Here is a 25,259-nt window from a genome sequence, read left to right on the forward strand (position 1 = left end):
AACTAATGAGTGCTCTAAATTTTATTTCTTGATTAGGCTTTCCACTCTAATTACCTTATAAGATTGATAAAAGTCGATTTAGGATCTAATTTCAAAGTGTTTTTATAACAAATGTTTAAATTTTAATTGAAGCCCATCGAGCTATTTTCTCGTCTAAGCCATTTTTAGTAGGCCATCAAAGTATTTCGATAACAGGCAGACTGTCAGGCGCAGACGTCGTACTGGGAGTCCTGAAAAATCCCTATTTGACCAAATTACAGCTGAAGAGGAGTCGCCGTTTTGGGGGCTTTAATATTTCAAAAGTCCTGTGCCCGGACTAAGTGCGCCTCCGTGAGTGGTGACAGGGTACTTTGAGTGGCCCAGGACTCGGACATCCAGGGGCGTCGTTTAATTTATTTAAGCACGCTGCGGCTAAGGAGTCACTCCTCATCCGCCCAGGATTCGAGAGATGTAGGAGGAGCGGTGGAATGGACAGGAAGTGGGGCAACTGACCCTGGATTTCTTTTCGATTTGCGCACTTGCTAGCAAATCTTCGGATTTATGTGGCTTTATTTGTAGTCCGAGTGCTGCAAAGTGCGTTTGGGCCGGATGAATGGAAAGGGGGCGTTGGGGGGTCGGAACTTAAAATTCCTGGCAATTGCCGGGCAAGCTGCAACGAAGGCGCTTGGCAGCAAATGAAAACGCCATAAAATTGACAACAAAAGCAATGGCGAAGGTGAGTTGGAAAGTAGAGTGAAAAGTAAATCCGCACGTGCCAACCCAAATTACGGGGAACACTCCTGAAGGGGATTGGAAATGCGAGACCACAATGCAGATTCCAGGCAGCATTCCGAAATTAAGCTTCGGCTTGAGTGTGTCTCGGCGTTCAAGGGGTTAAAACCCGGTCCGGTGTTCCATTACCAATCGATTTACCTAATTCGATTCCAAGTCCGGTGCGGCATTCAAGTTGGAGCAGCAAGAACTATGCAACCAATTACGAGAGGGGTGCTCGAATGCTGCACAACTTTTTATGGCAAAATGTTCTCGGCACACATGGTGGTGACCGAAAAAGTTTACGCCAGTATATGTTTGGCCACTAATTTTGCGGCAGTCTCTTGCTAAATGGTAATGAATATATTTAAAACATTTTAAGTAGCTTGCGGTGAGTGTTTCATTGCCAATCGATTTACCTACTTACATAGTTGTAGTCCAAGTTTGCGCTCTGAAAAGTATGCAACAAATTACGACAAACAGACTTGCATTCGCAGAAAGTTTCCTCGGCAAACTTTACCTTCATTGGCGCTGGCGTTGGCCCACGCGCTGCAAATTTCCCTCAAACTGTTTTAATCTCCTGTGCATGCCAAGGACGCCCAGATGGGCCAATCCTTCAATCCGACCTATCACCCACCCAGCTCCTAAAGCTTAACAGCCTTAATTCGAATCCACGGCTTTTGGGGCGGCGAGCTCGTGTTTGGCTTTGGGGCAGAGGGTGTGGCAACATGGGGGCTGGCCAAAGGAAAAGGAGTCCGAAGGCAAAGGATCCTGATGGCCTGGGCAAAGTAATGAAGGCGGTCTCCATTGACCGACCGCTCTGCCGATGTTTCGATTACGCGCCTCAAGTGGCAATCAGGCTGCATCCGCGTCTGCAGCGCCGCAGGATTTGCTCCGCATTAATAACACTTAACCCCTGGCCAAGCCAAAGTTGGGCAAACAGGACTCGGATTCTGGTGGACCAAGTCGCGGCGGCATTAATCTTCGCTTTGATGTACGAATCGGCGGTTTAATTGGAATTGATTTGCAAGGGCCAGCTCAATTTGGTTTGAATCTTGTTTATTTATTCAGTATTCAGTATTATTAACACACTCAGTAGTTTCGACTTAGTTATTAATGTATTTCACTTTTAAGTTTGCGCTTCTCGTTCGCATTTAAATTTAATTTATTTATAAATCTAACTTTGCTTAAAAACAATCAGTTTGGTTTTGTCCAGAGTGACAGAGACAGAGAACGGCATTCGGGGGCAGACGGAAGGTTTGCCCCAAGTGTTTCCATTTGTATGCATCTCTCTATATATATATATGTGTATATATATATATGTTTTTCAATTTATTTTATTACGCATACGCACTGTATATTTTGCTAGTCTGCCATTTCACTTTATGTTTGTATATTTGAAATTAGAATTCGAATTACATTGGAGTATTGTGTAAAGTGTATGGCGTATTATTATTATTATTATTATTTTTATGTCGTACTTTGCTCGGTTACTTTAGTTATTTATAACATTTACACTGAATTCGCATTTATTGTTTGACTTCGAGTTTGTGTTGTAGTTTGAGTGTGGGAGTCCTGTGTGAGTGGAATTGCTGAGGGCCCTGGGAATTGCCTGTTCACTCGACATTTATTCATTATGCACTCGAGCATGGCCCACTTGGCCCACTGTTGTTTGTGTGTGTTTTTTCGGCTGTTATTCATCTTTGCCGGCGGTTCGGCTTATTGGGGTAATAGAATATTCATGGAATTGCCATAAATAGCGACTGAAAGTGCCGGATCAGGGCGGAAAAGGGGAGGGCCGTGGGCCCAGAATCGCTGCTGGCGGTTGAAAACATTTCGATATTTCAATGATCGGACGACAGCAACCGGATGGGACAGACTTTAACTTTAGCTAATGAATCCTAGATGGCTATGCAGACATTAATGGATAAATGGCCAGATTTGCACACATCCGAGGCGGATACCTGGTGCAAAGTCCAAAGTTGGCCAATAACTCTTAGTGGGCTCTATGAGTCTAATTACACTTTCAATACACACGGCTTACTTACTACTACTGGCTTACGGGCTAGTTGTTCATTAATTACAATTAATATTTAACATTTAAATGCAGTTTGATTAATGTTTGCCCGTTCTCTATGTACAGTCGATGGTGCAACAGCAAATTGTGTGTGTGTGTGTTGTGATGTGAGTGGTATTTACATGTTTCATACTTTTGATTTCAGTTACAAGTTTGTAGCGTATTTATAGCGCAGCTTCTGGGTTTTATATTTATGCTCGTAGTTTTGATTTTGCATCCGCCTTTAGCGGTTCGAATGACTCTTAATGGCTGACAATTACAAAATGGTTTATCCTTATCTATTTGCCTTTCCGCTTAAACGTTACGCAACACGATTTACCGTAAAGGTAAATGCATGGCTAATGCATTTAAATTTATGCTAAAAATTTACAGCTATGTTTAATGAAATGCCCGTGAATTATGAGGCCTCACCGCTAGTGAGTCTGTCTGTGTGTGTGTGTTTGTGTGTAGATATTTATTATTACTTTTTACAATTACTTCAGCGTTGGATCCAGGGTCGTAAATTCCAATTCGCCGCGCGGCAATATCAGATCCGGGTCTGCAATATACACTTTGGTTGGTTGGTATAAAACAAAATCAACAACAATGGCATATGTGTAAAGGATGGCGATGTGTGTGAGTGTGTGTATGTGTGTTGGGTGAGACATAAATCCATGTGAGAGTGAGTAATGAGTTCGCGTGTGTGTGAGTGTGGGGGTAAGAGTGTGTTTAAGTGTGAGTGTAACCGGGAATAGAGAGACAAAGGCAAAATGTTTATACCGATTAGTTTGGTTTGGCTTGCTTGGTTGATTTGATTTGTTTTGGTTGCTTTCTATTACTTTTCAGATTCACAACACTTGCAAAATGACATCATAACACAGAGTTGCAAATTATTATTTGAGAGGCGAAAAGAAAAAGAGAGCCATTAGCAAATAGCAAAGCGTGACCAATTGTGCGCTGATAACAAAATAATATAGCATCTAATAAAACGCCAAAACAACAGCCATAGTAACAGCAACGGAAACAGAAATCACAGGAGATAACACGAAACAACCACATCAACAACATTTCGATATTAATATTCACTTTATTCACTTTGGGGAGGCCCGCTCCCCAGTGGCCCTTGCGCTCGTAAACGTAAAATAATTCAACAATTTCTTAATTTTTATGGCACTTTTCGCCGGAATTCATGTGGCAGCGCAGCTGAGTCTGAGTTTTTATTGTGGTCCGACTTATTGTGTCGCCCGGGTGAATCAACTGAATCAAGTGAAACTTGAGCGTCATCTAGCGCTTTTTGTTTACGATTTTGCAGTTTTCTATTTGACATGGCTCGGCCCGAGCACCCTGTGATATTTTATTATTATCGCCTTTTATGTCACATTTGTGTGGCGTCTTTGGGCCATAAAGGCGCACAAACTAAGGCAGCCCTCTGGTGTTTCTATGTGTGTGTAAGTGCGTGTGCTTGGGAGGCTGTAGCTGTGGCTGTGGCCTTTCACGTTTACTTTCACGCCATGCCTGACAGCATTAAAAAATGTCAAAAGTCGCAAAAATGTTGCCAGCCTGGATGGCCCAACAAAAACCGGAAAAACCCTCTAAAGGGAATGGTGCCAGGGGTGAAGAGTGAGTGGGGAGGGGGTGCGGGGAGGAGGGGCAGCGGAAACGGAAGTGCGGCGACAAATGAATGAACAGCGCTGACATTGAGGATTCCGGACAGCGAGTGCGTGTGTGCACAAAAAGAAATTGTTATTATAGAGAATTGGTAATCCAAAATAATAATCAACCGTCAAGATGCTTCCAAATATTCGTTGAATTGTATTAAGCATTCCGCGAAAAGGTATATGAAAATAATTAGTTCCATTGTTGTTCGAAAATATTTTTCAGATTCTCAGAAACACTCATACTTCAAACGCATTGTTTTTAATTTTTTGAAGATCATGTGACTTTGTGGGAACTACAAGTGGTAGGCAACTCGTAACCAGTTAATTGAAAGATATTTCTTGCTGTGTAATTCCACTGCTGCCGCATAAACAATGTTGCTCAGGCAAATTCTGCGGCATTTTTTGTGGCACGACAGAGACATCAAAGTGAGAGCTCGCAGACCGATACACACACAGACACACACACACACACATGGGCTTTAAGGAGTCTTTAAGATAATGCTACCATGCCATCACATCACATAGCCGCAGCAAATGGCGCCGTGTGCTCATTTCGAGTGGCTGCTGTGTGGCTGGGTCTCAACTTTGTCTAATTAGACGAGTGCCGCTGGAGTGCACATGGAACCTACAGCGTACAGCGTACAAGCTAGCAGCTACAATCTACCGACAACCCACAATCTGGCATCTGCAACCCACTCGCATTACTTACAATCCAAATACTCATAGAAAAAGCAGGGCCAGCAAGGACGAAGGCCACACAAACGTGGCTCAGACATTCGCGACTCTTGACTCACACAACAGCAAGACACACAGCAACAATGAGACAAAAACGCGATGCTGGGCCAAATGAATGGAGCAGCATGAAATGAAACAAATGTGCAAAGCAAAAAAAAAAAGCAGCAGTTCCATCTCATTCCATCATCACCACCATACGCAGATATGGCCGAGGTTGGGGGCACAAAAAGCCAAACGAATTTGACTGCTCTGGGGGATTCGCCCTTCGTTGCTCGGTGCCAGTGCCACCTGTACGGTGGAGCCTGGCATATGCAATTAAAAATGCTGGCTAATGACAGCAACTGTCGATATGTAAAGCTGCGAATGGGTGTCTTTTCCTGGCCGTGAGTGTGTACACATATGTATATTCACATTTACTCTCGTACAGTGGCTCACTTGTTTGCCTTGAGTTACGGCGCTGTAAGCGTTTTGCTCTTTCCAGGACCTTTTTTTTTCAATTTGGCAGCACTCCCTAAATGCGGGACTATGAATATGAAAACTCTAACTCCACACTATTCACTTTATTGAAAAAATAGGTAGCTAGCATTCAATAGCTATATGTGATCAGCTATGAAAAGATAGCAATAAAAGCCATATTAAAGTAAAACAGCTGCATTAATACGATCTTGATCAGAGCTAAAAACTTTACTCGTAATGTGGTCTCTCGCTCTAATAAAAATCTCGATGAAATCTAATAGTTTTTCTGCCCAATCAGTATTCGAGGAATCGCTTAAGCTGCCTTGCAGCTCAGTGTAATCCCAGCGAAGAGTGTTCCTACTTGCCATCCGGGCGCAACAGCTACAAGAAAATTTTCTGGACCGCTCCTTCGGCGCACTTCAGCCCGACTTTGGCACTTGTTAGTGCCATGTAAGTCAGTTGACTTGGTTTACGTTCTGTCGGGTGAAAGGGCAGCACTGGAGCGGGAATTCCGAATGTGGGTGGCTGGGTGTATGTGTCGTGTCATGTCACATGCCCCACAAATCCCCGACGCACATAAATTAAACGTACTAGCAGGGGGTAGTGCAGAAAAAAAGAGAGAAAATAAAAAACGATGATATTAACGAGCGGAAGGACATGCTGAAAGTAATGAAAATATAAAATTAAATCGCTGACAAAATCAAATTTAGCTAATTTGCGACATTTGAACCCACGCATCGGGTGCCCAGAGAACCGGAGGGGGAGCGATGTTGTGTTAGCAATAATATCACGTATACGACACATCTGCCCATTAAATAATATTTGCATTTGCCGGCATGTCGGCACGTCAGGCGCAGGCAAAACTCACTGGCGTTTGTGTGCCTTTGTGCTTATTTTTGTGTTTTAATTTAGTGCTTTCGAAATAATTAAAATTTATGCAATTCAAAGTTAAAACAAAGTCTGCACGAGCTAGCACAGCAAACAGAGTGAGCTGGGCGTGTTAAAGTTGCTTGGTGGGAGAGCGGGCGAAATGGGTTAAAACAGCAAAATATTTTGCAAATTTGTTGCTGTCTGAGGCATGTTTACGCACATAGTACAAATGTTTGTTTGCCAGTGCGTCGACTGCGCAACGAAATTTATGCGATTTATCCCAAAAGAACTTGGCACTCCACTGAGTGATACATGAGCGACATAGAGTGCGGAGTGTGGACAACCCACATAGCTAGAGAGGAAAATAAACAGAAATGTCAACAAAAAACAAAGTCTAAGCAAACAACCCCATGTCCCTGGACTTGCCCCGATTGCCTGGGGGCCTTGCTGCATTTATCCTTTTTAAAAACAATATTTGCCTGCACTCTCCGATGCGCCAGTCAAATGTGTATCTAGCCTTGAAAGAAACAGCTCATATACTCCAATTAGCCTTGATTTAATATCTCTGATTCAGTCGGCAGAAAACATATCTACGCTGCAGCAGAAACGAGTTAGCAATCGCATCAAAGAAAATCATGGGGAATGCCGCAAATGAAAGGAAATTTCTGGATATTTTTTGCGGCATTTGCCTGGCAACAAAGCCAAGCTAAAATAATTACAAATGCACAAAGGGAATAAAGGAAATCAGATGAAAGACATGTGAGTGCAGGGATGTGGCAACGTAACAAGCAAAGTAAATTGGGATGCCAAATGGACGACAAATTAAAATGTGAAATGATCCAAGTGCTGTTCTCGGGTACGGAGATATTAAAAATACTTGAGAGGCGGACATCCCCTGCATTCAACATCTCCGACTGCCAAATTCGACAGAGAATTTTCGGTTTAGACATGGCTGCCCATCTGCTGCAGCTGCAGCTGCAGTTGTTCCTGTTTCAGCTTCAGTTTCAGTATTTGTATCTGTGTCTGTTTCGGTTTCGGATTCGTATTCGTTTTCTGGCTTGGGTTGTGTCGTTCGACCTGCTGCACGGATTTAGTTACATAAAATTTACTTTGCATACATTCGGGCGGCCAGGCAGTGTTTCGGCTCGCAGGATCAGGACATAGTTTCGCCTGGGGCATGGCCAGGACCACGCTCGAGATGGTGGAGTTAGTGCTGCAAGGCTGGCTGGATGTAACGAGCAGGGGCAGCAGCACGTCGCCTGGGTGGATGGATAACATGGTATAGTTAGGAGTTAGGACACTAGCAAGGACAACGCTGCGAATGTACTCGTACTCATACTCGGTTACTTGTGGAGAGTCGGGGCACACACTACATTGCTTTAAATACTGGGCAAGGTATTTACAACTTCAAGTCGAGGATTAAGACAGTTGGAAAGCAAGTGGATAGTGTTTCGCTACCTACAGAGTTGGTTAGATTCGGAGACAGAGAGACAGAGAGAGCAGTAGAGATATAGAGAAAGTGAGGGGGGTACTATGGCTAGGTCAGGCGGGAACTTAGTGGAGGGGTGTTGTCTATATCGGGTGCCCGGCTAATGCGAAATTTCTTCCAAATACTCGACTGTAAACGCTTCAGTCGCTCAACTCATTTGAAATCGAATCGAAATTGAAATCAAATCGAATGTGATTCAACGCTAATGTAACGAAATTAAATACTGTGATCTGCGCTAATTGGAAAAGAGTGTACTCGTATGCCATAAGCTACTTTTGTGAATGCCAAATGAGGGGCAATTAGTTTTTCATTTACATGTGCTCCAATTCATTAGTTGCCAGCCAATTTGGTGTTCAACCGCATCATTAGCGCCAGCTCAAGCCAACCTAATTGTTTTGCCTGTGGTGCATTGATCTCCTGCGCGGCCACCACGCAAACTACTCACATGCCAGGTACTTAACTAAATATTAAATTGCAAATCAATTTTGCACAATCATAAAATATTAAAAACATTGCGTGTCTTGTTATATGAGTGGCCAACAGGCAGTTGCCAGTTTAAAAACAAATTCGTGTTCGTGTGCATTCCAAAACGATTTTGGCAATTTATTTGCTTGGCACTGTTTTACCGATAAACAAGATGTTAAACTAATCTACATAATGGCTACAAATCAGGTGAGTAATGTGTACTAAATATATACAGGCAAGTGCACTTCTACATAAGGCAAATCAATCAACTAAAGCTACGAATACAAATACAAATTAATATCGAGAGCGCACTCGAGGCGCAACTCAAAAACCAATTTGGGGGTTGCAATCGCAATCACAATCGCAATCGCAGCCTCAAAGCACGGATGCATAGATACAAGTGCTGATAAATTGATGACTACTTGACTAGGACTACGGATAAATAACTACTACATTCTACATACTACAGCTTGTTGAGTATAGATTTTGGAATAGTACCGTTTAGGCTGGGCTGCGCGTACTGGATGAAGCTCTCGGAGATGTAGTGATGGGGTCCGGCCACGCCCACAATGGCCCCGCCACTTGACCCAACGCCACCGGGCATCGGCATCCCGCCGCCACCGCACAGGTGCGCGTTGGGCGGGGCCACACGCGCCCTAATCTCCGCCGCTCGTCCGCCGCCCTCCTCCAGCTCGTTCAGCTCATCCTCCTCGATGTACATGCTCGGCACATCGTTTCGCGCCGGCCTAAAAAAGTGGAGAAAAAATGCGAAAAATCAGACATTGAAAAACACAATACATGGCATGAAAAAGTTTAGCGGCTAATAGTTCCCAAGGTGCGGCGAAACAGCTTAGCAAACTGGACAAACTAAGCCAGCTGACGGCTCTCAGGCGACTCGAATTTCAATATAAACAGCTAAATTCAGAGAACCGCAATCACCTGGGGAACGACTGGGCAACTTTTTAAGTGGGTGGCGGTCGGGTTGGGAAAACCAGAAAATAAAATAAATTCGTTCGTTGCACACGGTGGATGCGCAATATTCGCGTTTTGCGCCGTTCCAAAGCGGATTTAATGCATTTTTCGCTATCGACTCGGCACTCGCATTGATAAATATTGGCATAAATATTATCATTTCTCTTGAGGACCCTCGAATTTTCATCAGCCTGCTCGATGGTCCATTGTAAATTAAATATAAACCAATGCCGACGGTGGAGCTAATTACGCCGCACTCGGCATCTGCGTCTCTCTTATCAGTCAGATACGCGCACATGTGTGCATCAAATATTTGCACTAATACTTTGCCGCAAAAGGCAAATCATTAAAATGTATGCATAGACGCACATGCGACTGAAAAATGGGGGCCAGAACCATAACCGTGTATGAAAAGTGGGAGAGGATATTTGGAATCGCACGTGGGCCGGTTCCGTTTTATTTATGCACGGCATGGAGCGCGTTTGACAGTTGTGATGACCATTTAATGACCCGCATGCGATTCGCTTTGATGTGCCCGCGACTATTTTCGGCAACTATAATTAATATTTCGTCGGATTCAGCTTTGAAGTGGTTGCCCGAATTCATTATTGAGCAATCAGTGGGCCTGGCCGAAATCAAAGAAAGGAGGATACCATCGGCATTGGACTTGTACCACGTCGATACGAAAGCAGGCAGGCGGTGCTCTGTGTTTATTTTTCATTAGCCGGCAGGCGAAAGGGGGGTGGTAAGGACGAGTACGTCAGCTAAGCAGCTGCTTAATTATCCACCCACGGGGCGCGACCCTTTCGCAGATACAGCGCTGATTTCCTATCTTAAATGGAAACTCTAACTTGTGCGGCTGCCTCGTTTCCGGGCCTCGTTTACGGCCATTCTTTTCCGTTGGACTTTGACCCTGCTGGGCTGCCCGGCCGGTCGTCAGGTGCAGGTTTAATTAATTTAATTACAGACTAAGCATAATTTACTGGGCAGGTGCGTGCTCGGCTCTAATCGATTGGCGGCCTCAAAGTGCTTAGGCGATCGTCTTAATGAACCCGACATTTACCATCAGGTTCGGATTGGCCTTTTAACCTTTCTGCCGGCAGGTGAGTTTAAAGTGGAGCCCAATTGATTGAGCGGCCATTTCTGCGCGGCTGTCATTTAATTACTTTCTGCGTAATAGTCATAAGCGTGGAATGCGCAAGAAAGTATGCTACGTTTTACGCCCACAACTTCCACGCGGCTTTCCTTCATCCTCGCCACGTCAGTCACGTGCCCCACATAAATAATTCAGTAATTATTTCTGCACACACATACACACGCGGCCAACAATTTCATTATTAGTTTTCCCAGCTTCCGGATGGATGTGGATGTGAATGTGAAGACCACAAAACAAAGGGCTCCCGGACTCACCGCATGCTCTTGCGCACCTCCTGCGGCTCAGGTGGCCGCGGCCTGTGCCGGCAGACCACGACGATGCCGGCCACGATAATTGACGTCACCACGACGGCGCCTATCACCACGACGGCGGCGAGTATCAGCAGCGTCGATTGCTTCTCCGGACCGCTGCCCGTGCTGGCGCCGGTGCCCAGGCCGCTGGAGCTCCCGCTGCCACCCACGCCGCCGCCTCCATGATGCGTTGTTTCTGCGGGCGTTGGGTCCTCGGACAGAATGGATTCGTCTGGAAGGAGAAAAGAGGGATACTATTATTACACTGAACAAAAAAAAGAACTAAAGGTTAATTTTAATATTTAACATGTACTATTTGCCGTTGTTTGCAAAGCTCCTTGAGTGTTCGATTTCCGCGTTTACTTTTCCGAGTGCATCAACATGGATAGGTGGAGAATCTGATAGTTTGAGGGCTCCTAGCAATGATTTGTTATTTGCTCGGAATTAGTTTGATGCTCCTGCTGATTTCTGTTTGCCTCGCTGCCGTTTATTTATTTATTTGTTTTGCTGTGCTCTGCCGTGTTCTTTTGCCTAACTGATTGCTTTTGACTGTTTGCTTATTGTGTTTTCCCTTTGCGACCCTTGTGAGCGGGCCAATTGGGTTGAAAATCGAAATTAGCCAAAAGCGCTGGGTGCTCTGTTATGGGAGATCTGGTGGTATGATAAATAGTGGCTACCGCGGAGGAGAAATTATGAAAATCAAAGGCCATTCTGGCCACTTATTACCAGCGATTAGACCTGATGGCACTTGCCGCAAAGCCCCGGCAATTATGAGCAACATGTGAGGCATTGTTTATATTTATTAGATTTCCAGCCAGCGGAAATTGCAACATAATGTGCGAGCCAAGCCCCAGGGCCCAGATCCCAGGGCCCGGGCCAAACTGATTGTAAGATGATCCCCGGGCAAGATTTATGCCAGACATTCGTTAATGCCAGCCCCTCCATTTTCGTTGGCATCCAAGCGTTTCCGCTCCATTTGCGGGCCGTCAAAGCAACGGCCTCCGAATTGAAACATTGCCAGGACTCCATACCTTCAGGTTTTCTGGTTTTCAAATTTTCATGACCAGCTCCTTGCTCCGTCCCATCGTCGTGGCTTTTGAAGTGAGCGTTTGAGTGGAAATTGCCTACACCTGCGGCTCAATTTAATTTTTGTTATTGCCCGGCCTTTTGCACTGGATCTGGATCGGCTGGAATCGGCTGGCATCGGCTGGCTTCTGATGCCATGGTTCACGGCATCTCAGCCGGTTTTTTAATCAGTTTGCTCCTTCGTTTTGCCTTTCCCAACATTATTTTCCTTATTTATACGGCTTTGATGCTTTTTTCCCGGCTCAAGTGGCCACTTTGCCTGATATTTTTCACGTTTTCCTTACCCGGCGCAAAGTGTAATAAATTCTGTTGATGAGTTCTGCGTAAACTGATTTAAATCAGCGTCAGCTGATTTGGCTTCATTTTATTTATATTCTTGAATCTGGTTTGGTGGCAACGACCCACGGCTTCGCAATTTATCGGCCCACATATGCCGGCGAGAATAAAAACCTGCGTGGGCTCGTAGGTGGCTGTTAAAATTCCGCATAAATTAGAAGGATCCCCAGCCACCGAAATAGGGATTGCCGAGTACATAGTCTCGGTTGTGTAATCACAGAGGCCGAATTTACGAGTCTGCGGCAGCCCATTAACATACATAAGTAACTCGACGAGAAAAGCCGGGCAGCTGTTGTTTCATGTAAATAGGTTTCGCCAGCGAATTGAGTGCGCTCCGAAAATCTAGTGAGTGCGCTTAATCGAACATTTGCGTATCAAATGCAATTAGCCCCATTAAACCGGGCAATATGACTGATTTATGGCTAACTGGGCGAAGGAAGCGCACGAAAAGCGAAATGAAAATGGCCAGAGGAGGGAAAATGGAAGTGGAAATGGTAATGGAAATGCAGATAAAAATAAAAATCAGCATGAAAATAATGACAACATTGTTGTCGTGCTCGTCGTAGTTGTGTGCGAGCTGAGAGAGCTGCGAGTGGCAAAAGGAACAATAAAAGAAAAGTGTCTACGGTGGCCGTTAAGCAAAACGAAAATTGAAGCAATTCCGCTTACGCTTGGCACACACAAACACATACGCACACATACGCACACGCGCGCACAAACAGGACCTCTCATGTACGCACACAGCGACAGGCGGCAGTCGCATTATGTCGTTAGGCAGGAGCAAAATGAAGAGGCTGTTGCGACACGCCCCTGCGTATACGTAATATGCGTGTGCCCCACTCAAAGAATTGATGGAAAATGCTGAAATGCTTTCCGCTCCACTGCATAACTCAGTCAGTGGATTAGAAAAGGGCGTCTCGTCCTTTGGGGTGGCACTGGCATCCCAGCCCGAGAGGCAGTTAGGCAGTCTTCAGGTTCGCATCTACTTGCGCTCTAAGGACATCCCCGTATCCCAGTGTCCCTGTGACGCCATGTGCGAACTTTTCGCGGCGGCTGATTGAAGACGATTTCCCCGAACTTGCGTTGATTTGAAAATGCAGTCAAGCGTTGAATTAGACAGTTCCGTCCTCAGCTGTTCAAGGGTTCCACTTTGAGTTCAGTTTCGTCTTCGGTTTCAGTGCCATGTTCAGGTTTTTGGGTATTTTATTGGCCTTGGTAAAGAAGTGACCCACAAACTAGCAACTCGGGTGGCCATAACTTGTGCTCTTTATGTGATTAGCAGGAGAGTTCTGCCTTTTTTGTTTTTGAGCTTCCGCCTCTCAACTGTGAAGTATCGGGTCGCTTTTTTCGGGGAAAAACAGGACAGAAGACAGAAGACAGGACAGGACGGGATCACACTCGGGGATTGGGGATTGGGGCACTCACCATATGGTCCCAGTTGGGCGGCCACGCGTACATTCTCAATCACCACCGGCGGCTCGCTTCGTCCTTTGGCGTTGACGGCGTAAACTAAAAATTGATATTCACGTCCCGGCTCTAAATTATTCAAACGAAACTGTGGACTGTTCTCCTGCATGCGGAAGATGGGTGCAGATGTCGCCTGGAATTATAGACATTTATGTTATATAGCAATATATACATAAATATATTTATATCTAGGTTTTGGCTGATTTGGGATGCGGACATGACAAGAGGCGCATTTATAATTCACTCGCCACACGCTGCAAAGTATGCCATGTATTTTTAACTTTTCTGTCCCATATGCAGACCCAACGCATAAATAATTGCTCATGCCTGAAAAATACGGAGGCACAACTGTACGGAAGCCCACGGAGAAATCGCACGGAGAAATAGCAACAGAAACAGGACACTGTCTAAAATTTAAAACTGAATATCCGTTTGCCGTAATGGGACACAATCGAGTGAGCTTCGTTGGTTACGCACAAATTCCCACTCAAGTAAGCGTAAGTAATTTATGTTGTCCTTGCGGCACTTTTCCAACCTCACTCCCCCCACGGCCCAGTGCGAGTGTGTGTGTCCTTTATCTAGCATGAAACTTTAAAGCTGCCTGCCAAAGGACCAAGCAGGGCGTGGGTCAGAGTCCGGAGATGATGTCGGGCCATCATCATCGCCACGGTCATCATCGTCGTACCATTTTCATTTTCATTTTCATGACCATCCTCGTGATGAGCTTTGCGCTTGGCTACTTTGCTAATAAACTCGCCCGGCCAGCTTCAGCGCTTCATCAAGGCTGTTGAGAGCAGCCAAACGAAATGAAATGAAATTTTCATATGATATTCCTCATCTAGGAGTGACAGAGATAATTTAATAACTCAGCATGCACTCCCCGAGTGGCTGGACAAAGGGTAAAATCATCGGACCTGGGAACCGGACCCACAGCATTAATTATGTTGTCCCTTTTACACTCGAGTTGAGCTGAAGAAAACCCACGGCAATGCTGCACCCCCATGGCAGTCCCCAAAATACTTATTAATAATTCAAGCAGAAAAGTCAAAGGACATGCACACTAATTGACCATATGGATTTCAAGTGAATTATTGCACACTCTCTCGGCTCCACACTCTCAGATCTATCCTACATTCACCCCGATTCTGAAGCTGAAGCTGATTCTGTATCTGTATCTGATTCTGATTCTGTTTCGCTTCTAGCTGCCGGCTGTTTGCCGAACCGTGAGTAAATTTTAATTTAATTGAGCAATTTGCGTTTACCCTGCCGGAACTTATCTACTTAGACTAACTGGATTCGGGCGAATCCAGATGCAGGCAGCGCCACTCACCTGATCATTCAGCGTGGATATCTCGTTGTCGCCCAGGCCGATGGACTCGCTGAACTGGCCTCGTCCCTGGCCCGCCGATCCACCCGGATCTCCAGAGTAGAGTGGGTCCCCGCCCACCACCTCCAGCATGAAGTACTGCGAGAGTCCTCCGTCGCTGCCCGCCACACAAACCACCTCCAGGACGGTGTCGTTGCGCAATTCGCAGGCCTTCGGTGCCTCCGGAGTGTCTGCGAAAAAGGTTCCAATGAAAAAGGCGGGATGAGAGGGTATCCTGATAGCAGTTAGTCATAGTCATAGACAAGCCGGGGCTTAATGGCCCAACGGCCACCCCATCCGTAATTGCATTTAAACGCAGCTCCTGTCGCCTTAAAGCGCCACTTTGCCCCAAATGAAGGCGTTGCCCCGTTAAAACAAATATAAGGACCGGCGACTACGCCCCTAAAATTATTAAGTCAGCTTTAATTTTGGCCCAAGGGTGCGATGCACAAAGTGGGTGTAACTCAATTGGTCTATAATTCTATGCTGTCTTTAAGATCTTGACAAACTTAGGGTGAAGTGAAAGGGCTTTCTATAAAATAACGAAAAAAACATATTTTAGCAAATGGTGAGTTTGTATTGTAGTAGTGATGATATATATGTAACTAAGCGAACATATACTTAAGAATTAGCACATTATTTAGGAGCTACATATTTGTTTCTGAAACGTTTCGAAAATCTTTCCCTGAGTGCATCATCACGCTTCTGTGTACTTTGCATTAATAACCATCGAAGTTGGCCAGGTCCTGAGGCAACGGCTGGCAGTTCAACCTGCGGATTATTTGGCAACATTTTGGCAAACTACACCGGTGCCGGCGACGGCAATGCCACCCAGTCCTTCCAGTCCATCCCGTCCTGCACCCGGCACACGCTCGCCAATTATGTAAGTAGATCCTTATGTGTGCATAAGAGATAGTCCGGGTGGAGGAAGGCGGACGGAGGACTCCGGCTACGGCTACGGCTCCGACACCGACACCGGTGGCAATGCCGACACCAGTACTGTTTAAATTGCGGCGAAGATGGAGGTAAGTGCCGGCATCTTGTGGCAACAACTTCCTCGACTCGACTTGAGCAGGAGGGGAGGCGTAGGAGGAGCAAGATTCCTCCACTTCCAGTTCCACTTACTTGCCGGCAGGATGTGCACCAGACAGGGCGTCGTTTGGCGGCCCACAGCATTGCTGGCCCAGCAGGCCAGCGTTATTAACTCGGAGTCCGTTTGGGGCAGGTACGTCACCGTGCTGGCCAGTCCGTTCGACTGTATCCTCGAGTTGAGCACCTGTAATGTAGGGTAAACAGACGGGGATTAGGGCGGCTTCATTGTGCGAACGTAGGCAGAAGGATCGGATGCACTACCCCACCCCACTCGAATCGCAGCGAACCAAATCGAATTGAAATCAAAGCAAACCCAGAGCATCCGCATCCAACCAAAAACGAATCCCAGTTCGGGTGGGCATAAATATTTGAAGGCAAATAAGTTTTTATTGCAAGCCAAACGAATCGAGCTGGAGACGGAGTAAGTCATCCTGTGGCCAGCCGGGCATCGGGTTTCGTGCAGATTTTCAAATAACTTTTGCGGTAAATGAATTACTTTATTTATTGTGCACAGCTGTCCCAGAACCGACGTTTCAAGGAAAGTCGACTCACATATGCAAGTCTTTCGGTTCGTTTGGTCAGCCATTCTGGTATTTTTCCTCCTCCATCTGTCTTTCTCCCCATTTTTTTCTTCTTTTTTTTTGCCATTTTCTGCCAGCTCTGCAGTCCTCCGTTTTGCACCTAAACGGTTTGCATTTTAAATTCCCTTGAACGTCGCTATGTTTGCCCCACCATTCCGAATTTATACATTTTGATTAAATTTTAATTCAGTCACGTACGGCGCCCGATTCCCTACCTCAACCATTGTTCGTCTGCTCTGAATTGTCGAACGAAAATCCCAGACAACCCTCGAGTATTTAGCACAAGTTCTGCTAATAGCACCCGACTTCGAACTTGGCACCAGACCACCCATGTCACCTATCTGTTCCTACTCCCTTCTATTCTTCCGCACCGACTGGCTGGCTGGAATTCCGAGTAATTGCGACAGTCGGACCAAAGGCTCCGGCTGCAGCACGTTTCCCGGCATAATTACAGACACAATAAGTTCGGTTTGGATTCCGGACGAGGCATGTACCTTTGCCCCAGTCCGATGCACGGAGAAATAGCTGCTTTGAACTTGATTCCGAACAACAATCATTGTATTTTACGAAATCAATTAAATTTCAATTGTTACACCAATTGATAACATGACTGTTTGAAAAGGGTTAGCTGATAGCTTATATTTATACATTTATAGGTAATATTTTAAGTTTAAACATAGATTTTTTCGACTGTGCCCTACGAGAAAATAGTATTTGTAAGCTGACTTACCGGCGACACGTTCCGGGTATTGTTGTAGGTCCAACTGAAGCGCACGGAGTCCGGCGGATCGGCATCCACCTCGCATTTGACCAGGATCGAGTGAAGGCTGACGGCTCCAATGGAGGTTTGTTCGGTGCCCGATTTACAGCGCGGGGAGACTGAAAAGGACGAGACGAGCGAATCGGGAGCTTCATAAATATACACCGAATCGAGTTGTTAGGCAGCAAAAAGTTTCCATTTTAAATTCGTTCAGACCACCCCCTTCGGAGCGCCCACTCTCGGGGGGATGTGGCCCCCATCCACCCATTCACCCCAGCAGCCCCCTCAACCCCTCAAAATACACACAAAAATATGAGGCAAGAACGAGAGGCTGGTGAGTCCAAAGGGAAGTCGAGCCAGCTACATAGCCTTGAGCATAGTAATTAACATGTTTCCGTTTCACGAACGAGGGGGTTCGTGTTCTCCAGGTTCTTCTTTTTGCTTATCCAGTCCTCCTCTATTTTTTATATTTATTTTATGTGTAGCTTAGCGAGGAAATCTGTGTGCCAGGTATCGAAAGAAAAGCGAGTCGCTCGGCGTTTACTTTCACTTGGCTGTGAAATGGGAGCAGATATGCGGAAGCACTGCCTTTGGCCCGCAGGGAAATGTGTCTGTCTGTTTGAATACCCGGGTATCCCAGTATTCCAGTATCACAGATTGTGTGCTGAAAGCCGCCTTTAAAATGTAAGTCACGCCGAGGCGGATAAACATTCGAAGCTTCATTACTACGTTCTTGGCTTTTATCACAAGGCGGCTGCATTTCAGCATTCAGCATTCTTAAGCCATCTGTCTGCGAACTTGTTGCTGTGGAATGAAGGTGCCTGCGCCTGTGTGTGTGCCCAAATATGGGTAAAGTTACCTAAAGCCTAAACTCAATGCAAAGATGACTCTCTCCGCAAAACTTTCATAATTTCAAATATAAACTACTTAAACTGTCGTAGGTCCTCGAGTAGGGGACCTAGCAGAAATGCATTTCACATCTTCAAAGTGGCAGCCAAAAAGACGTGGCAGTTTTCCGGCTTTCCAACGTTGGCAACATGAAAAGGCGTTTCTTTTCCCCTTACTTGTAAGCTGACAACACAATAAATGCGGCCAACAATGGGCCACGCAACATCGCTCTCTAGGATCCCATTCTCGAGATTGTATGCGGATGGCAAATGCCATATGTGGGTACACGAGCCCGGCCAAATAGTGTACTTAAGAACCACTCGTGTTCCTTCGTCGATTGTGCAGCTTTGCCTCTGATTTATGCAACCAAATCGTTTGTGCGAGCAGTAGTATATGAAATCCACATTAATCACCTCAAAAAATGGCCAAAAGGCAGGGGAAATTCGACCCGAGGCTGCGAAAAAAATCGGATCGTTGCAAACCGTAAGGTTTATGAAAAGTTTTTTGGGCGAGTGCTGGAAAATTGCGAGTGCTGGATTTATAGGCGAAAGTTTTGTCTGTGCGTGTGTATAAATCAATGGCGGTTGTTTAGGCCAGCGGCAGCGGGAATTTCAGAAATTTTACAATTGTAAACAAGCGGGCAACAAACGCCGACAGTTACAGATGAAGTTAGTGACGGTCATGCATCATTTCTAAGCAATTTCCCCATCCGCCGTTGCCCCAAAAAGTTGCAAACTCCCATTCCCCGGCAGCCATTGCTTGTTGATTTTGATTTTATTCTGCAGCTTCCGTTTCCGGCCCGCCATGTTATTTCATCACGTCGTGCTGCCAACCCCTCCCCCTCCAACCAACCATATAGTTTGTGTATATTTTATTTCGCAAGTCGTACTTACACTGCACTTTTAAAGTGAGGCTCGAACTCCGGGTCTCGCCCTCCGTATTTGTGGCCCCGCAGGCGTACGCCCCCGCACTTTCCCTCTCCAATTGCGTCAAGTGCATTATTTCCGTGCTCTCGCCCGACATTCGCATGCCCTGAAATGTGAAGAAGGGGTTATCATTTCGGTACTGAACGGGCTGTTGTGGTCCTCATGTGGTTATGGAATCCATTTTTAGGGGGACAAGCTGCTAAAGCAACTCTAAACTTTAAGCTAAGCGATGAAATCAAAATGAAGTATGAGCGTGGTTGAAAATAAATCCACTTAATTCTAGATTATTAAAGTCCGTGTTAAGTTTTAATTGATTATTAGTTTCTTTAATTTAGAGAACATATTTTTCATTTGATGTATAATTTACGGGGGCTTCCCCTATTTGCTTTCGAATGCACACACATGCGCCTAAAAGTATTGTCCCGCTGGTCTTAGATGGCACAAATTGCGGTGTTGCCGGCTGCATTGTCGAGTGACCACAGCACCCACAGTCACCACCATCACCAGCCCCATTCCCATTCCTATGGCCATCACTGGCAGCACTAAATGGCAACCACAATGGAGCCAATGCTTCCCGGCCCGGCTATTTGCCATTTCCCATTTGGTATGTGGGTGAATCGCTGCGGTTTCCGGCGCCTAATGCGGTCTTTTAGTGGGCCAAATAATAAATGGATTTTATTAAATCAAATTAATGCATTTTTCGGCATCTCGGACTCAGCATTAGCATTCAGCATTTGATACTCGGCATTTGACTCGAACTGCTCATTGAACTGCTTTTCGCAGTCGCTGGCTTCGCTGGACAAGTGACTCCATGCGGATGCAAATGCTCCATTAGCACAGCTTGACTACGGAATAATTCGATTATGCATTTAGTAGCGAAATCCCTGCTGACATTTGCACATGCATTTAATTAATTCATAACAATAATAATAATAATGCAATTTAAATAGCTTAAGCTCCTTCCGCCGTCCTGCCCACCTATGTATGTATGTGTGCTCCATATCATTGACAGCTAATTTGCACCATCGCATTTCTGCGCTGTGGAAACACGCGTTATAGATACGCCACGCAAATTGGCCATGCTGCATCATTTGATTATTTGTAAAATTCATTAAAAAGCCATGACTGCACTGATGGAGGGCGGTAATTGCATTGGCCCTTGTGCCATAATGCATTTAACAATGCCGAGCGGAAAAGTTGGGAACACACATTCATTTGTGTATTCGCTCGAAAGTGGCTTTAATTCGATTCCTCGCTGGGATTTCATTCATTTGAGGGCATGAGTTCTCTGAAAAGTTTTAAGTTGACCCAGTGTAAAAAAGTTTTCCAAGCCAAGGAAAGCTGGCGAAAAACAGTCTGATAATAACAATCTATATACGCCAAACTGACGTCGAACGTTGGCTCTTTACAACTTTTTTGCGCACATTTGGCCAGTCGTTTTTCATAATTCCTTGGCTCATTTTAGCCGTAGCCTATTAATGCCACTGCCAGAAGTGGGCGAACCGAAAATCAAAAATCAAAGTGCCCTAAATAAAGAGAAGCTTTTCAAAACGCCACCCCTCGTCGGACAAATGATTTTGGCAATTTGTTAACTGCTCGCCCAAAAGCGGAGAATGAGAGGTCGGAAAAATATGAGCTCGGGTTTATGGTTTTTGCTTGTTATGAAAAATGATGATGTGACCATGTGGACAAAACTGTCAAAGGATGTCAGAATCATGCGGTTTAATAATAAAAACCCAAGACAAAGTCACAGTCAGGCGGTCAACAATGGTTGGCCAGCACAAAATTGGCACAAAAATAGCACAAAAATATCCAACTGTGTCTGGGGCAATCTCAATCGTTTTCGGTTTATTTGTCGCATGATAAATAGTTAAATAATTTGCAACACGAATGGACTTCAATGGACATCATGAGCCAATTATAAGACGTTTGAAAAATGAGCCGAGCATTTCTTCCTGACCACCATTATCCTTGTGCCCAGCAGGAATGCGAAGCATTTTCACTCTTACAGCATCCTGCCAAATTAAATTAAACCGCAAAAGTGTCTGCTTATAAAGAAAGCCACAAGAATGTGGTCGCCTTGGGGGCCTCGCACCAACAATTGAAAATAAAAATTTCGAAAAGTGTCTGATACACGTCAGCTTGTGAAAATGAACGATGATGATGAGTGGGAGAGCTGGGAGTGGAGTGGGTAGTGGGACAAATCAGTTGGTCTTACTTACATTCTTGAACCAGGAGTAGCTGGTTACCGGCGGCCTGGCATCTGCCCGGCATTTGAAAGTGACATTCTGGCCCTCGGCCCGCGTCACCAGCCGGCTGGGATCCTCGTTGGCCAAGTGCACCGAAACCGTGGGCGGATCTGTTGGGAAGAAGCAGAGGAAGGAGAGTTAGTAAGTAAGTAAGTGCGGCATCCGGCTTAATGAGCGCAGCGAATTGCTGAATAAAAGTCAAAATAATAAACGGCAATGGCCCAGGAGGTGAACTCCGACTCCTGGCCAGCAGCATTGCGTAATGTACTTAGCTCCAGCTGCTCTACATCCTGCGGACTGAGGCATGGCAGGCCTCGTCCTCTTGACCACACGCCAAATGGGACTATTAGTTACGGTTGTAAAAATCTAATACGCGCCGGAGACTCTTGGCGCCACTTGGCCCCAGCCAGTCTTTTGTCCGCCATCCCCAAAAGTTGAGCGCGGAGCGGGACGAACTATAGTGGTTATGCTACAGCTCGCAAATGTCAATGACGTGGGCTGAACGGTCGGAAAAAATAACCGACGTTTATGCTGAATTATTAAAACGAAACACAAAATGAAGAGCTGGCAAATCGAGTCGACTGCTGGTCTGATTTGAGTGCAGGTAATTCAGATTTCCTTCATTACATACACGCTTAAAAAAAGGACTATCCACTATTAGAACAAAAAGTTTAAGGTAAGTAAAAACTCTATCCCTTATTTAATGGTTTCTTATATATAACCTTGGATAAAAAAAAAACATAATCCCTATTAAAATTTTATCGTAATCCTTATCCTGTTTTTCCCAGTGCACCCTGCCCTACAAGAAAACTTCAACGAAAGCTGTGGGGGGCAGTAATGTAAAGCGGAAGTCGGAAGCGGATGTTGCAAATATTATAGAGGCCAGCAAAAAAAAAAAATAGAAACATAACGGTGCAAATTTAATCAAGGCAAGTCAAAGAACACGACATTGAAGTCAACTTGACTGCATTTTATAAGCGGCTTAGCAAGAGGTGGCCAACAGGTTGATGTGGCCTCCAGCCAACTTGGTTGGCTCCGTTCCGGATCCGTTGGCTCCTCTGGATCCTTTGGCATTAATAAAATTACGCTGGCTCTGGCCGTAATATGCGTCTAATTGGACTTTCCTCGGTCAAGCCCACACGGAAACTCACACATGTACACTGAAATAGGCCAGGACCTGGGCAGTTGTGCTAAGAATACACAAAAGCCTCCGAAGGCCACGGCCCGGATTCAGAGCCCACACCCAGACCCAAGCCCAGACCCAAATACCCAGCAGCTCTTATTCCACTAGCCACACTGCTGCTCATAGCAGTCTACCAGTTCACCTGTCGCAAAGGAGGAGGAATATACTGGAGTATGTACTCACATGCCACGCGGATGATGCGCTTGTCCTCGATGGCGCCACCGGAGAACCAGGGATTCGTGGCGCGACACGTCAGCTCGGCATTATCGTTCTCCGATGTTACCTTCAATGTCAGGATACTCGTTGTGATATTCCCGTCCTGCGGAAAGTAAATGGTAGAGAAAGGATGACGTATTAGCTAAGGTATATGTTGGTAAAAATGTAATCTTTAATATTATTTCTCAATACTTAAGCTGCTTTTGTCAGAGCCTTTTGGTGACTGCGATTTTACATTCTTTATATTATAATGGTATCTTGCCTAGTTCTCTATACAATAGTACTTAAGTCCATATATCATGTTTCTGTGAAATGTTTCGGATTTTTAGTTGAAACTTAAACTCCTTTAGAGCTGCCATATGTCCCTGTGTGATAGGCGTCCTTCGTTAGCTCCTCGTGAGCGCTGTGGCCACTCGAGTTGCATTTTGCAGCATGGTCTTTGAAAATAATGACTCGAATTTCGAGCTAAGCCGATGTCCTTGTGCAGCAGTTTACCCAGTCAGCCGTAGGAGAGGCGATGTGGAAGCGGAGCAGAGGATCTCGTGGCAAACTGGGTATTAAGTTACGACATCGACCAGCTCCAAGACCCAAAGTCGAGCCACGTTTTGGCAACAATCGATGCCGGGCCAGGCAAACTAACAAGCGCAGGACTCTTCGTGTGTGGAAATCTGTTCCTCAGTTGGAAGTCGAGTCGGTTATGCACGAGTTGACTAATGCCTGGCGACGTTTGGCAGCAACTATCCATTTACATGGCATAATTAGAAAGCGAAAAAGCCAGTGGCACCACGGAAAAGGCAACTAATGGATGCCGAAAACTGAGACATCTCCAATACCTTCAGTGGGTAGGCGAAAGGATCTGATAAATGCTAACTTTAGTGGGAAAAAAATTGCTACCATTTCGCAGCAGATGCGAGCGCAAAAGACGATGAATTCCAATAAAAATTCGCACATTAGCCGAATCATTGGCCTTTGGCCGCATGGAGTGCAAATTTGTGCAGTTTGGCCAAAACTTTTCGCCATTGCAGTTCATCAAAGAAGCGGCGGCTGGCGGAGAGTCAACTTGTCCCTTCGTCCCTTAGTCTATCCCTCTGCGGCTGGCGGCAAAAGTTTGCCCGGCTCGCATTTAGGGTCACCCAGTGGTCGCCTCGGTTGCCTTTGTTGCTGCCCCGAGAATCCGGAGCTATTAAACGCCGCACAGTGTTATATCGGATGTGAACGTTGTAGAAGTGCCTGCTGCACTGCGGACAGCTTTCAAATGTCAAACGCTCGAAGCAAATTTTCCGGGCACAAAGTTGCGTTGTCCTGGGAACGACAACAAGAACGAAAACTTTCTCCGCACCCAGCTAGCCACTCCGAGCTCCATAAAATAGTCAGACATTTTCGGGCAATTTGGCCGGGACATTTACTCACCTCCTTGTCGCTGTGAACGGTGACCTCGGCATTGCGGATGGGCTCGCCGTCGAGCAGCCAGGTGATCTTGGCCGCAGGATATGAGCCCCAGGACTCGCAGCGAATGGGCATCGGTTGGCCAGCGGTCAGCAGTTCGTTGGGAGTTGCAATCTTCACGCGCACCGGTTTCACTGCGGAAAAGTGCACAATTGTATAAAATACATACATATATAAAATATATAATGCAGTTCAATAAAAGGACCTTTTGGTCAACAAGTCAGCTAATCAATGAATGTTTTCACAGCATGAAGTGAAATGCAAAACTTTATTTATTGTCGAGAAGCTGGCGGAGTTTTAATGAAAGGCAAATGTTTATTGGACGTATTGTGGGGTTGATGACTCACAGTAAACCTGTACGGTGACATCCTTACGGACCGGATCCACCAGTCGAGTTCCCTGCGCCCGGCACTCGATGCGAATTCCGTAGAAGTCCCGCGTGGTGGTTCCAATCAGCAGCTGATTAACCATCACGGTGGCGCCCTCCTCCACGGATGTGTGGCTGGTGCCGATTAGCTCGGTGTCGTCGCGCCACCAGGTGACTTTGGGCGGGGGTCGTCCTGCAAGGAGCGAGAGTGAGAGGGCAGAACGCCCGGTGAGTTGCTGCAGGATGTGTGGAGTATCCTTGCAACCGGTTGCAATTGACACTCCTGAGTGCGATGGTAAACAATGCGTCTGACTGCGGTTGCTGTGGCGCTGACAAACACAGTGAAACGCATGACAGTTAAGTGGGTCAAACCACCGCATAAAGTGCGTTCGAGTGCAC

The 25,259-nt window shown here is 45.8% G+C and overlaps 1 protein-coding gene across 4 annotated transcripts in view; it reads right to left on the reverse strand.

The window, feature by feature from the left end:
* Nucleotides 1–1,792: 1,792 nt before the first annotated feature.
* Nucleotides 1,793–25,259, reverse strand: part of LOC6617180 (nephrin) — a 62,618-nt gene continuing 39,151 nt past the window's right edge. For 2 of the 4 annotated variants that reach the window (XM_032721458.1, XM_032721457.1), the window contains exons 6-17: nt 24,841–25,053; nt 24,458–24,627; nt 23,015–23,150; nt 21,622–21,758; nt 19,367–19,505; nt 17,556–17,704; nt 16,278–16,428; nt 15,117–15,343; nt 13,745–13,919; nt 10,862–11,129; nt 8,978–9,225; nt 1,793–3,377 (exon numbers count right to left, since the gene is read on the reverse strand). In XM_032721458.1, coding sequence (XP_032577349.1) covers nt 3,301–3,377; nt 8,978–9,225; nt 10,862–11,129; nt 13,745–13,919; nt 15,117–15,343; nt 16,278–16,428; nt 17,556–17,704; nt 19,367–19,505; nt 21,622–21,758; nt 23,015–23,150; nt 24,458–24,627; nt 24,841–25,053 — 2,090 coding nt within the window. In that variant the 3' untranslated portion in view covers nt 1,793–3,300. Of the gene's footprint in view, nt 3,378–7,643; nt 7,785–8,977; nt 9,226–10,861; nt 11,130–13,744; nt 13,920–15,116; nt 15,344–16,277; nt 16,429–17,555; nt 17,705–19,366; nt 19,506–21,621; nt 21,759–23,014; nt 23,151–24,457; nt 24,628–24,840; nt 25,054–25,259 lie in introns of all 4 variants that reach the window. The other 2 variants (XM_032721460.1, XM_032721459.1) reach the window with 2 other exon arrangements.

Source organism: Drosophila sechellia, chromosome 3R (assembly GCF_004382195.2).
Source record: "Drosophila sechellia strain sech25 chromosome 3R, ASM438219v1, whole genome shotgun sequence".
Taxonomy (NCBI): Eukaryota; Metazoa; Arthropoda; class Insecta; order Diptera; family Drosophilidae; genus Drosophila; species Drosophila sechellia.